The sequence below is a fragment of the Micropterus dolomieu genome, linkage group LG20 (genome assembly GCF_021292245.1).
Source record: "Micropterus dolomieu isolate WLL.071019.BEF.003 ecotype Adirondacks linkage group LG20, ASM2129224v1, whole genome shotgun sequence".
NCBI lineage: Eukaryota > Metazoa > Chordata > Actinopteri > Centrarchiformes > Centrarchidae > Micropterus > Micropterus dolomieu.
In genome coordinates this window covers 7,101,292-7,116,158 of record NC_060169.1, presented here as the reverse complement: position 1 = coordinate 7,116,158, position 14,867 = coordinate 7,101,292, and the positions used below count along the sequence as shown (strand labels likewise).

Here is a 14,867-nt window from a genome sequence, read left to right as displayed (position 1 = left end):
TCCTGGTGGGGTACGTGTCTTTACGTCTTGTTTTACTTTAGGATACTGCTACTAAAATGTTTATCTGTGACTTGCTAAAATGCAGTTTAACAGTAACACAAGTAGAAAATAGTCAGAAAGTCAGAAAACTGACTCAGTAATGTAAGATCCACAGCAATATATGTGGTAATTTTTTTTTAATAACTTTTATTTAACCAGGGGTAAAGACCCATTGAGATAAAATCTCTTTTTCAAGGGCGCCCTGGCCAAGAAAGACAGCGGGACAGAAAGTCCAACAGTACAAACATACAACAATACAATCAAAGCATCTAACCGTTTACCTACTGTATATACATTCATTAATCAGCTAACAAGAACTACTGTCGGCTACTGGTCAAACCAGATGAAGTAAGTCCGTAGCAGCAAAGTGTATTAATGTTAGTAAGGATGTGTTTCATAGCTTATGAATTCAACTTTTAATTTTTAAGAGAAATAATTATTTCCAGTTTCAAAAGTTACATAGAGTTTTTTTAAGGATTACTACAGTTTATTATAATTTTCTAATGAATACTTTCATAGTTTTGGCCATCATTCCTATTGATATTAATAGCAGCATTCACACACTATCAGTAACAAAAAGAAATCAGTGGTACCTCCAGTCGCAGCAGCCTTATTCTCTCCAGTGACAATTTCACCAGAATGAAACAGTCATCTGGCAGAAACACTTCTTCAATGTACTCAGAAATCTGTGGAGGAAAGCAACATTGGCTACTTAATGTTCAGTACTTCAACTACTGATATCCTTCTATTTAATGCCATGGATTTATTGATATAAAGGAATAAAATATGCAGCGTAGTAGAAATACCTCTCCTAGAAGAGTTTTCTCTATCCTCCCCTTAACTAGCCTGGCAAAGTCAGCGTCGTCTTCCACATCCAAATGAGCAGTGATTATAGGCGTGCTGAGTGGTGAGTAGAGGACTTTCAATAGATTATTCAACACAAATTACAGATGCATTATTGCTGTGATACAAAGACAATTTCTGTGGATCAGCAGAGCTCATTCTGCTAAATGCACTATTTCACTGTCTAAGCCATGGATTGACGTTATGCTTCACTGAAAGTGGCAAAGGCCCTTTTGACCTGTGAAACTCTATAAAAATGACAACGTTGTCTGGAAGCAAAGGTGAAACAGGAGAAATCCTTCCAATTCAATGGTCATGAATGAGTTCGTGTTCTATCTGGCAGCAATAATTTCCAATGAATTCCCAGAGACATACAGACAAAGCCTGAAGGATGAAAAGGCTTATCTTTGTCTACTCTGCTCATACGACAGAAAAAACAAAGGAACATCTCTGTTATTATATATCATACCTGATGTTCTTGGAGGCATTAATGATCTCTTTGATGCGAGGCACCCCCAGAGTGATATTCATGGATGCTACACCAGCAAAATGGAAAGTTTTCAAGGTCATCTGAGTACCGGGCTCCCCGATGCTCTGTGCACACAGGGCCCCCACTGCTGAGCCTGGCTCCATCTGAGCTCTGTGCGAGAAAACACATGATTTCATCAAACTGACAATTAAGGGAAACGTGGCAATAGGGTTCGGCAGATAGACGATGCCATCGTCCATCGGCGATTGCTGACAGACATCACCACGTTGAGCCGGCAGCATGATTGTAAAACCCCCACCCCCCCCAGCAAGAAATTATCTTAATTATTATTCTTATTATTGTTTTTCAGTATGCTTTGCACCTGCCTCAGAATTCTCTTCTCCCTACACTCACCCCGGCCTCGCTCCATTTTCTCCATCAGCAGTATGTTTTATAATGTCGCCTAAGACTGAGAACTCGTCTTTTTTCTGTACATTTCCACCCGCGATCCATTATCATGGCAGCAGGTGAGGCTCATGTCGGCTTATTAATGATGTAACCTATCAAACAACTGAACCAAACATCTGCGTGAGTAAAATATCCACCGCGACTTGTAACGTAAGGTAATAATCTACCAATTTTTGTGAAGTGAAGTCTGTGCGAGAACACATGCACATAATGACTGTTGCCACCCGGCGTCCATCCCGATGTTTCATTGTAGACATCGTCCAATGGAAATTTTGTAGAGATCACCCAACCCTACGTGGCAGTTAATATGCAGATATATGATCATCATCTCAGGCCTCAGATGAGTGTATAGATGAGTGTGCATGTGGGAATAAAACAAGCCAATCACTAGATAAAAACTGACTACTAGCAATTTAACCCTGCAAGACCCCTTAAATTAGCCTAAGGCTAACTCTGGTGTAATGCATCAAATGTTTACATTTATGTTATTAATTGCACATGGTCCCTTCTAAATAAAAATCAATCAATCAATCAATTATAATCACTGGAGAGCGTACTGCTAGTGGTGCCCAGGTCAAAATCTTAACAAGGAGAAGTGGCTTTTAGTCATGATACAGCACAGCGCTGGAACCGAATAGCTGACGGTTTTAGGAATGTCCCAACCACTACATTTAAAGCCAGACTGAAAACCTTTTTGTCCTAAAAAGGTAAAAAGTCTTATACCTCATGTACTTGTCTCTGCAGGTTTCAAGGAACTTCTCCAGCTGGGTGGGGGTTATGCGGTCCAGCTGATAGAGAACTTTTGGCTACAATACAAAGTAGAGAGACAAACAAAGTTTAGATATAGCTGAACCTATGTGTACTGCTGCATTCAGCACATTAATCCATGGTGTTTGTGGCGCCTACCTCGCTGGTGCCATTGTCATTGATGCCGTATTTGTCTCTGGTCTTCTTGATCCTTTCCGAGATGCTCTTAATAAATTTCTTTATCTCCTACAGTTTAGGGAAGAGAATTCAACAATTTTAGAGGTCAAAAGCGAGACCAAACTGTATGCTTTTTGACACATGACACACCGTCATGCAGTTGTTAGATATTACAGTAAAACTGTTAAGGTGGGGAGAATGCAGCCTCCCAGTAAATAAGATTGAGCAATTTCTTAAAAGAAAACCTCAGCAGTGCTTCAGAGCAAGCAGTCAGATGTCAAAGAGTGATGACGAGGGTTTTTATCAGAGCAACATTGGGGTTATTAAATAATTGATTAATCTGTTCCAACTCTCGCTGACACACCATTCTCAATTCAGTTAGACCACAATTCAGCATGCTCTGTCACTATACCTCCAGGTACTTCTCTGAGCCCGTGTCAGTTAACTCCTTCACAAAAGGGGGGAAAGGTTCACATGTATTGCTGTCTGCACACTAATTAACTGAATGTAACTGCCTTTGAGTTCATATGACTGTTTCTCTGTACTTTAATAACTGCATACAAGAAAGTCTAATTGCCGTTTATATAATATGTACTTTATATGAAATAGCATTCCGTTAGATCAACAGCAGGTGTAATGATTTTCAGTCTGCACCATTAACCAACTTGTTACTGCATTAGTCCACAATGTTTGTTTTTCAGATTAACTAAATGGCCCATCAAGTTGACAGCTGCAGCGCTGTTAAGAGACACTTAACTTTCAAAAACTTAACAAAAGTTTTCATAGTTGTCCTTGAAACAGCTTAGATTTTTCAGGTCAACTTCTATCTATTGAATTTGCAAGAAACACTTAATATAATCGAGAACACTGAGTGAATCATCCATCCTCTTTTAAGTTTAAAAACATATTGAATTGTAAAAGGGCACTATAGTAAATTCCCAAATACTCACTAGTGCATCAAATGTGTCTTAATCCGTTGCAGAAAATATGTTGTATTTACTCCTGTTTGCAAAATGTTTGGCCAGCTGTTGAAATTTAGGAAATTACTGACCATTTACAAAAAACAAACTATATCTCGCTAAGCAGTTTACTCAGTAGCTCTCAACAGTGGGTAAGAAGCTGGAAAGTATTGGGAGACTTATTGTAGGTTTTGGAAATTCTTTATTGTTATCTTGACTAAAGAGGTAATCACCTTCTGTCTCATTTGTGCATTTTCTGCTTGTTTACAAACAAGGAGTAGCTCTCAAAAACCTTTAATGAGATTTGGTGGAAAATTAAGCAGCGAGTTAAAGAAAGACAAATGAATGAAAGAAGAAGGTTTTTGGGGCAAATTCAGGAATTTTGTTTAGATAACTTTGCAAGACACAATAGGTCTGTTTTAAAAGCATTTTCTCATGAACTACAGTGCTTACATAAAGTGTAAGTTGTTCTGCCTTGATAAAGGTTTTGTGATCTAAAGAGTGCTTTCTAGTTCTGGTAATTGTTTTCAGCTTCATGACAAAACATTAACCACATAACCTTGGAAGTTCTATCTGATTTAAAAGCAAACAGAAATGTATTTTGCTATGTTTCTAACATACTTTTCAATTTGGTACACAGTGTCTACAACCACCTGCACTTCCACAATAAAAGGGAATAAAATTCAGAAGTTCAGAGCAGTCCTGATGAAGTGCTTTTCTTAATAAAACAAAAATTAAAGAAAAAATATAACCTTGATAGACACCACTGTATTGTGATGAGGTTACCTCCAAGAAGCTGTCTCTGCAGCACAAGAAGTCAGCTCTCTTCATGATAGCATCAGCAGTGAGGACCAGCTCGTTTTGACTGAGTGCAGGCTCATCTGGACATGTGTAGACCGCCTGGGGGAGGTGGGCAGAGAGGATCAAAAATGTGATAATTGGGAGCAAACACGGCAGAGGCACTCACTCTCAGGGCAGCAGTTCCTGATAGTTCCTCTCACTCAAAAGGTTAACCGCTCCTGTTAGCTGATTTTATCATCTTTTATGCAATTTGTAAAACACATTGAATTGCTAGTGTGTATCCTGCAGAGCACACCATCTCTGGGATCAATCTTCTCTTGCAATCATGCTTCTGCTATTAATTACCACACCCACTGCAATAAAGAAGGTGGCATTTTATACTGATGAGAGACTGCTAATCACGCTGTAATAGCAGGGAAATACACAAACGTGGAGACAGTCAATCTAGTCTTGATTAGATATAAAAGGCCCAATTCTAACTGTTGTGAGTGACCATATAAATGTGTGCTAAATACACAAACAAAACTCAAGAGGTTGTCTTGATTAAAAAAAACTATTGTTTTCTGGGGTGAGGTTCTTAACCTCAAGTGCCTTTAATGCAACAACAAAGTTAATAATGTCAATGATGCCCAACAGAGTGAGTAAACATGATACATGAATCTAAGCCTTTCAAATAACCTAGAAATCTGAACACCAAACCCTGTTAACTAGAAAATCTATTCTAAAATACTAATTAAATCTCTCAGCTGATAGATCACTTTCCTGCAGAGAAAATACATTTAAACTTCCTGAAATCTATCTAATTAACTGGGGTCTCAAATGCAGCTTCATCAGTGAAAACACACAATTTTCAACTATTCCGCTCTGGTGTGTTTTCATATGAGGAGCTTCTCTGCCAATGAGCACTGGTGTATAATAGTGTTATACACAGGCTTCGCTTAGGGCTACACTGAGACAATGCTAAGACATGAGAAGCTGGGATTTTTTAATAAATGTTCATTTTATTCTACAGGGCTGATGATGCATCTTTTTGGACATGCTTAAATAAAGATACAGTAAATGGCAATATAATAATTGATCATATAAATGCATTAAGCTGCCATGGATATGTGATAAACATAAACTTGAGCCAGGACTACCATTTCACCATTCACCATTTTCTCTTTTTTCCCCCCTATTAATTCCTGCTTGTCTTCCAGACTAACCACCAGCTGAGCAGATTGACATTTCTGATTTTATTTATCCAGGTTGGCTGAGCCTGTATAAATCCTTCCTCTTAAACAAAATCACCCAGGGAAGTGAACGGATGACCTTCTGGTCACGAGAAGCCACCTCTCCAGACAGCATAACAAACGCTAAGTAGTGTGTAGGGCATATTCACTGTCCAATAAATTTGAGATATAGATATGAGACTTAGTAAAACAAAAATGTAAGACAATTATGAAATTGGAATGTGACTACACTAACAAGAGGGCTTATTCAAGGGTTATATGTCTAAGGGCAGAGATGAAAACTTAAATAATAAATAATAAGAAGAAAGAAAATATAAACTGTCCGCTCCAGATGTAACTCACCCGAATGTTGTCTAAAACTCTCTTAAACTCCAGCGGTTCATCCTTTCCCTCCATGGCAGCGGGGTCCAGACCATCTCCCCCATAAATAAACTGGATGATGTCGCCGGTAGAGCTGCGTACTGTCAGGTCGTACTGTGAGCACAAATCCTCCAGGGACTTAACCAGACGCCTCTGTCCAAACACAGGCAGGAACACAAAAAAATATTTCATACCGATAAACTAAAAAGCACCTTTTCGTTATCTGGCTTCACTAACCCTAACAATCACAATCTGGCTAAGCAGTCACATGACACTGGTTATCAACTCGGTAAGTCAACCTAGGGTTACCCAATCCAGCCATGAGCACGTTCACATAAAAGAGGCAGTGTTAGCAGCAGCCAATCACAAACATTGACAAGTGTACTGGCAGCAGAGAGTCATATATTACAAATGAAGAGCAACAAAACGAAATATGCCATAAAAAGTGCTCAAATAGTGGTCAAAAGACTGCATCTCAACCACAGCTTTATTTCCTCAACATGTAACTGAAAGCTCACCTGTGCCCAAATAGCAAAAGGTGGGGTGGTACATGACCAGTCTCTATAATAATAAGAAATAAATGCAACCTAAAGTTCTAATAAACAAATTCATATTAAATCTAATGAATATCAAATATATACTCATAATATTTAGTCTAACATAAAATTAAATGCAAAATGTTCTTTTAACTTCTGCTACAGAATGTATGAAGTGGACTTTAACAAACATATAAAAACATATTTCAAAGAGGTAAGTAGCTTAACTGTCATATCTTAAAAGTTCAACAAATATATATTACAGCTTTAGTGCTTCAATCAGTCTCTCTTGCTGGATGACATCGGTACACATTACTCCACATCACCCACAGCATAAAAGTCATAAAGCTCTGTAAAGCCAAGTGGAGCTACAGATTCAGGTGATAACTCTCTATAGGTTCATCACTATGGAGGGACTCCCTTCATATTAGCATTTGATGCATTGTTACTATAAAAAGATTGACTATAGCCGCTTTAAGTTGTTGACAATGTTTCACTATTAAACAATTAATAGATTAAAAACATAATTGCCATGATAAAAATTAAATAAAATCATTAGTCGAAGCCCTATATCTCTTTATTTGTCATGGACGCCTTCTATTTTCAGCAATTTCCCAGCATATCACATCAGATGTTAATGTAACTGCTAAATATCTTGCTTTAAAAAACCTGCATTAATGCACACCGCAGTCTGCTGGACTAAAAATTCAGACAAAGGATATGGTAGATAGGCAGCCACATGCTTTCATTCAGCTATGTGACATCAGCATGGCAACAGTAGTAACGCATTGGGAGGAGAAGTCCTCAGGCATTACCTGCATGTATCCAGTCTCTGCAGTCTTCACAGCAGTGTCCACCAGACCCTCCCGGCCAGCCATGGTGTGGAAGAAGAACTCTGTGGGCGTCAGACCAGAATAGAAGCTGTCGGCCACAAAGCCTTTAGCAGCGGGCAGCTGTTGAAAAATCGTTGTTAACCAATTAGGCAGGCACCTGAATATTGTAGAAACGTGTGAAACGTGACTACAGTTGTTATTGTTGGTATTCAGTTTCAATATTGTTATCCCATCGATTTTGATCGATTAGTTCTAAACAGAGTTATAAATACAGACATAACTAATGAAATGCAATGTTTAGATTTAGCCAATCAGAAGCTGGGGTAACACAATGAGGAACTATTGAAAATAATCAATGCCGATGCATTTCAGAGCTGATGAGTGTGAGGCCTGGATGTGACACATTATGTTTACAATCACACATTAATATATTAAATATAAACAGGAGACACTGGCCTTGTACATTATTGCAATGTGCAAGAGTTATTACTTTACATTAACTATTGCATATTCCAACACACACATTCAGAATACTATGTGTATGGTCCATTTGAGGAATATTTAGCAAAAAACATAAATTACATCTTACTTTTGAGTGCTTTTCAAAGTGAGGCAGGGAACGATTTTCAAAACCATCAGGCACTCGAGAGCCACTTATGGCCTGCTGGCCCACACAGGCAATCATCTGAGAGATATTAATGAAGGATCCTATATGTATACAGAGGACATGTACACCAACAAAATATGAGTGCTACAGCCAAATTAATTATGATTTCATTATTAGTCAAGTTTCTTTTCCAGTTAGCTTACCTTTGGAGCCGCAAAGAGCCATGATCAGGGGGCTGTTGCTCTTGTCGAGCTCCCTGAGGCATGCACTGCCAGCTCGGTCTCTGATGACGGACAGCTCTCTCAAGATGAGAGCCTGTAGACACACAAACAAAATGAAACAACCTTGGCGGCTGACTCTTAAGTATGTTTGGAGGTGCATGTAAATATGGGACCCCTTGTGCAACATCTGACTTTTTTCTTCTTCTATGCACATAGTAAAGCATACAGTAAATGCCATGAGCAAACATTCATGTCATGCTGTGCAATGTCTACAATAATCACTTTAAATCCCATAGACAAAGACAAATCACTAGACGATTTGTGTGTTGTACTCCTCAGCCACGGCACCATTTCTGCCATGACACATTCAAACCTGATGTACTTTCACTGACTGTAAAAGCATCAATGTTTGGATTGATAATGGTCGGTAATCGCTCTTCTGCCAGATGAAGGTAGGCTGTGAATGTAGATGTTATTCCGAGCAATCGAAAATTGGTTATGACATTGGACAATTAGGGTACCACCTTTGTCTGACCTCGAAAGTGCTGTGTAGTATTTAGGCCCTTGCCCGGAGTACTTTTCCGAACAGAAAGAAGATCAGGAAACCACATATAGCTATACATGGTTTTCAGTTTTTCAAGGAAAAGCTTTTCAATGAAAATAATTCATGAACCAGGGGTTTGTGGATTTTGCGCTCCATTTTTTTTCCATGCTCAAGCTTTGTTGTTATCAAATTCAAATCAGCTTTATTGGCATGGATGTATAACAGTAAGTGTGGTTTTGGCAGTTTTTCAGTGAAGTGAAAGTGAGATCTCTTACATATACTGCAGGTTTCCTCACAAGATGTTACTGTAGCAGTGGTGACTTGCCTAAAATTAAGTTAGATTAATAACATCAGTCTTTACACTTTTGAGCGCAATGATTAACCGATTAGTTTTAACTATTAAATTCATCACCAACTATTAATTGGTTAGAGTCATTTTTAAGGGGGGAAAAGGTAAAACTTCTTTTTTTCTGGTTTCTTTCCTCCTCTGTGACAGTAAATTGATTATCCTTGGGTTGTGGACAAAAACAAGACATTTGAGGACGTCATCTTGAGCTTTGGGAAACACTGATTAACAATTAAATAATCATTAGTTCTGAGATGTAGCCATTGTGTAAACTACTATTGGGTCTATTCAAGATTTAAAAAAAACTGACCCCTTCCAAGGTTTTTTGAGGCTACTGCCACTGCCAATGCAGACACATGGGCCGATAAGGACATTTTACAGTACTTTCAGATAAACTATGCAATAGAAGTCAGAGTCACACCACTGATGAGCTTATATGTGGTATGGTGCTGATTTAATGAGTTGTAGCAGTGACGATCTAGATGATGTATACTGTCACACCTACCTCCAGGGTCTCTTCTGCCGTGCAGCCAGGTTGCTGCTGCAACTTGCCCGTCTGTAGAGCTTCGATGTATTCGTCACACTTCTTGTAACCTTCATCTAAAAGGTCGTGTTTGGCCTGCAGCAGACCCTGGCCAGGTGTAACATCGCCAATGCCAATAGAAAAGCCCCGATTGGCTGAAAGTTGTGGGTTGAACAAAAAAAAAAAACAACAACTGAAGTTCCAATTTAAAATTTTTATAATATATATATATATATATGTCCAGTTTGCAGAATTGATTACATTTGACCAAGGATTTAAAACAACCCACTATGTACCAAATTGATTCTATAATCATTTTCTGTATTTATTTCTGATGAGATTGACAGATATCTCAGTGTTAAGTGCATTGTATGCTATAAGTTGTTAAAAGCCAGAAGACCACCTACAGAGGTACACCGGAGCTAGTCTAGCCAGGCGGGACATGGCGTTTGCAGCCTCCATCTGTCCCCAGTCTCTCAGCAGGATGTAGAAGATGTTGTTCTTGGAGCCAGATCCCAAGGTGCCCTTGTCCATGCTACCACACATCAGCTCACTGTTGTGGATCACCACGACTGGGAATGTGAAAAGAATTAACATCATTAGGTCCCAGAATAGAAATACGACGAAGGTGAATAAAACACGGTGTGTTGATCGCCTGGAGACACGTGGCATGGTGCTGTTTGAGAGGGTTGGTGAAGGTTGAAAGACATTCAGTTTGGGGAGTGGGGAGGTGGGGGCCTCTTTAGCAAGAAGAAAATTTCTACTATCCTTTCTATTTACAGTCAGCTAAGGATAGGCATTAATTCATTGTTATCATCGCCCTTCCCCTGAACCATTGTGATGATGGGAACACATTACATTTCACAAAATTATATTGCTCAAACTGATGATTCCAAGAATTGTCATTTAAGTTTTCATTTTCAACATGTGAAAAGTTTTGTCTACTGCAATGCACGGCTTAGGAACACAGTTCAGTGCAATAAACATTTGTGCATTTTATATGTGATATTGCAATACATTATAGTGCAAATTTGTAATAAGCATTATTTGTCATGACTCTGAAAATGAAATCTTTTCATTTGGTGTGTTCGGTGGACATTTTTACTGTTTAAGAAACTCACACGAGTCGTTGTGACAGAGATCCTCTCCCTTGCCACAGTACTGTTTGCCCTTGGTCCTTAGGTTTGCCTTGACTGGACATTCCTTACTCGGCTTCAGGATCATGCTGAAGATCTGTTTGCCCGTCCACAGAGCCATGGGCTGATGGACACACAGCAAAATATTAGAGGCAGCTCATGAATACAGAGTAATGTAACAAGCTCACCAGAGTGTGGTACCTTCATTATAGCTGGGCGTGGAAGAGAGATCCTGACTTTTTCATCTTTGCCCACAAGGATTGATGCCACTATCTGACAGGCTTTTGATCTGTCAAAGAAGGTGTCCTTCAATGTCAAGAGGTAGGCCCCTGGAAAGTAGAAATATACTATAAAGTAAATGGAAATTAAATAGAGTCAAGTTATTTTTAAATATGGCTGAAGTGCTCCCCCATAAGGTAGAAAATAGTTATTCAATAGCTACCTAAATCAAAAAACAATGTTATTTTAGCATGTAATGAAAATTAAATTATACCATCAGTGACCTTTTTCTCCACATTGTACATCACATACTCCAGATACAATTTTACCTGTAAATTACAGTTTTCCCCTTTATCAACGTACACAATTTTCCACCTGTGACTCAAAGCACCAGGAGCTTCACATCATAAAAATACACTGCCATGCGTCAGCCACTGACCTGTCAGGAAGTCCTGAATAGCAGCAATCAGCGGTTCACCATTTCTTGGAGTGACAAGATTAGCTTTTGTCTGGTAGAAAACATAATCATTTGTGTCAAACTGCAGTCAATTTCGTGTGAACAATACATTTTCCGGAGACAGCTTTTCACTGTTCGACTTCAACACTGATGGGTATTCATGTATACTATAAAGATGACATGTATTGTGACGGTACATACCCCCATCAGGACGAGGGCCTCAGCCTTGGCCTCTTCAGTCTGAGGTAGATGAAGGTTCATTTCATCACCGTCAAAGTCGGCGTTGTACGGGGTGCACACGCACTCATTGAACCGAAACGTCCTGTGAGGTTTGACTCTGGCCTGTGAGTTTGGGAACAGTAAAAATCAATGTCAAACATAAAGAAGCAACTATACTAAGATGTACTCCATGATCAGAATTAAAATAAAAAAAACTGTTAACTTGGAAGGAAAGAAAGAAAGACAGGAAGAAAGACAGTAAGAAAGGAAGGAAGGAAGGAAGGAAAGAAAGAAGGAAGGAACGGACAGATGAAAGCAGTTTTAGGCACAGACAATTACTTATTTTGTTCTGATATATTACATCTCTGTCAAGCACTGTGCTTTTTTGGTGTACAACAGAAAATTATTTTTGTTCAGTAGACAATTTAAGTTATTATGGGAGCATAAAAGTGGAAGCAGATTCCACCTCTGCGTCAAATTCTCCTGTTTTCAGATAAAAGCAGTGACTTTTAAACTCTGCACTGAGCCGGAAAATTGTTTTTGCAAGCAAACTACGTGGGGTTCATTACGAGTAATAACAAGGTGTGAACCAAGAAAAGAAAACAAAAAAAGAGCAAAAGCAGAGCTATTTTAGGCAGACGAGGAGAACGTTAACAATACAGTTTAACAAAATGTAAACCTCATGCAGTTATTTTTGTCCTGTGTTGACCAGGAAAAGAAAGCTATGGTGAAGAACACATATTTTTGTGATGCTTCAGTTACAATTTTTAACATAACCTTACAAGCTTAAAATTTGTCTGTCTGGAACAAATTACAAATACATAACCAAGTCAAATTTTCTACTCAAAAACTAAACTTACAATGTGGGCCATGATACTGAGTTTGTGCAGCGAAGGTTGTCGATTGAAGAGGACGATGTCTCCGTCAATCATGTGCCTTTCCACCACATCACCAAACCTCAGCTCCTGAGCTATCTTCTCACGGTTTCCATATTTTAAGAACCTAAAAGAAAAAGAGGATTCGTTTTTTGGTGGGGAACCATGTCAGGCAAGAACTGGTTTTAATTTGTGTCAGAAGCCGCCAGCATCACCTTTTCATCTGTGTGTGTCTATTCTGGATGAAGTTGGCTCCGGGGTGAACCTCAGGACCATTGCGGACCAGTTTCCTCATTAGCTCCAGATTGGCTTTGTTCACCTACAACATTGTATCACATTTAGATAACTTCAGTTCTGGCATGGAAGCAGTTGTTTAGTGTATGTGCTATAGCCACAGAGCAGGGCCTACCCTCTCTGGGTACGTCAGGATTTTGGCCACATGCACAGGGACGGCAACCTCATCAATCCTCAGGTTTGGGTCAGGAGAAATGACAGTTCTGCCAGAGAAGTCCACTCTTTTTCCTGAGAGGTTTCCTCTGAATCGACCTGAATTTGTACAGGAAATAAATAAGTCAGTGCATGTTGTGTTGTTGTACAAGATGAGTACAAAATGAATGCCTGCCATATTACTGTAACGTGTCTTGGGAGGATAAAGCAACTGATGTCACAACTCAACACAAGCCGGAAACATTTGAGAATCATTCTCTCTCTTTCTCTGTCGTATAGGGCATGAGCGAGCAAGTTTAAAATTAGTACCTAAAGCTACTCCTTACTGAATGTTATACTTACTGACTTAACAGGTCAGAATGTCAGGTAAATATTTGTGTAAATAATTATTTGTCAAATAGAGTCCAAATTACAGAAAAAAAAAAAAAAATTACAATAACAGATTTTAATAAACACTATACCTTGCTTCCCCTTGAGTCTCTGCACAAAGCCTCTGGTCCATTTCTTAGGTGCCATGTTGAGGGGGATGCCAGAAAGCTCGCTGTTGATGTAAAGAGCACACTGCAGCTGGAGGAAGTCCCAGTCCTCCATGATCATCTGGGTCTTTGCCCCCGTCATACGATGCTACATGAGAAAAGAGTTAATGCCCTCCATTCAGGACATTTCCAGAGTCAGGAAACGGGCACGAAACATCACTGCAGATCCATCTCACCCTGGACACAACTTGTTCTAGCTTCTTCCCTGCGCTAGGCGCTACAGAGTACTGTACGCCAAAACCAACAGAAAAATTAACAGTTTCTTCCGACAAGCCATCACTCTGACGAACAGCTGACTTCTGACTCACAGTGTCAGGAACAATTCCTGCGGAATAACCCAGTAACTCTGTCTCTAATCAGCCACCTGTTTACTGCTTACCACTTATTTAATCATCATTCTCTATTTCAGAGCTGTTGATACTGTTCATATTGTATATACTGTATACAGGGCTGGGCAATATGTCCAAAAATGTTATCACGATAAAAACATTTCATATCATTCGATGTCAATAATTATCACAATATGTGTCAAATAATTATTTCTTTAAAGTTTAAAGGCTGATTTTTGCTCCTATGTGAAAACTGAAGAAACCAGATGGTTAATTGTGTGGTTAAACTTTTCTTTATGGTCAGAATGTGACACACTTGAACACTTGAAGCCAAACAGTCGATCATTTAACAAATCTGACGTAGAACGTTCAAAACTATTATTATAAAATCTTTTTCAACAAATATGATTACTAAAATGTTTTTTCAATAATAAAATATTTAGTGATAATATATTGCACATTTATTATATTGAGGAAAATTATATTGATAATTATCATTATTTGTTTGCCCAGCCAAAACTGTATACCAAATCCACCCATCTCAAGTACATAATACTGATTTTATTATTGTATGAGTAAGCTCATCGTGAGCAATGTACGATCCTGAGTCAATTCCTCGTATGTGTACGCATACCTGGCAAATAAAGCTGATTCTGATTCTGTTAACTAGGATGATGTTGGAACCAGAGTTTGCCATATGGCTTTATTGTTAAGAAGCTGTATGCTCAGAAAAATTATTTATTCTAGTTGGAGGCTGGTAGAATCTGAAATAAAGTAATGTTTTCCTTTCTTCCTTTCCATTGGTGGCCCACCACAGCTCATTATTATTAAATTAGATCCATATTTAAGTCCATCTTTGGTGTTGCAAACAGGAGAGCTGCAGAGTGCCCTCTGGTGGACAATCTACCTGTATGCAACGACAACATTCATACTACACTGCTCAA

General features: G+C 38.9%; 1 protein-coding gene across 1 annotated transcript in view; it reads right to left on the bottom strand.

Moving 5' to 3' along the window:
- The window catches only part of LOC123959276 (DNA-directed RNA polymerase III subunit RPC1), a 15,964-nt gene extending 2,249 nt beyond the window's left edge, over positions 1–13,715 (bottom strand). Inside the window, exons 1-20 of the mRNA XM_046033231.1 lie at positions 13,520–13,715; positions 13,021–13,157; positions 12,827–12,930; positions 12,597–12,738; positions 11,719–11,859; positions 11,500–11,569; positions 11,043–11,170; positions 10,827–10,965; positions 10,113–10,277; positions 9,688–9,860; positions 8,275–8,386; positions 8,054–8,172; positions 7,447–7,584; positions 6,078–6,248; positions 4,489–4,602; positions 2,726–2,812; positions 2,543–2,625; positions 1,352–1,522; positions 846–939; positions 633–725 (exon numbers count right to left, since the gene is read on the bottom strand). Coding sequence (XP_045889187.1) covers positions 633–725; positions 846–939; positions 1,352–1,522; positions 2,543–2,625; positions 2,726–2,812; positions 4,489–4,602; positions 6,078–6,248; positions 7,447–7,584; positions 8,054–8,172; positions 8,275–8,386; positions 9,688–9,860; positions 10,113–10,277; positions 10,827–10,965; positions 11,043–11,170; positions 11,500–11,569; positions 11,719–11,859; positions 12,597–12,738; positions 12,827–12,930; positions 13,021–13,157; positions 13,520–13,676 — 2,538 coding nt within the window. The 5' untranslated portion in view covers positions 13,677–13,715. The remainder of the gene's footprint in view (positions 1–632; positions 726–845; positions 940–1,351; positions 1,523–2,542; positions 2,626–2,725; positions 2,813–4,488; positions 4,603–6,077; positions 6,249–7,446; positions 7,585–8,053; positions 8,173–8,274; positions 8,387–9,687; positions 9,861–10,112; positions 10,278–10,826; positions 10,966–11,042; positions 11,171–11,499; positions 11,570–11,718; positions 11,860–12,596; positions 12,739–12,826; positions 12,931–13,020; positions 13,158–13,519) is intronic.
- Positions 13,716–14,867: the final 1,152 nt, after the last annotated feature.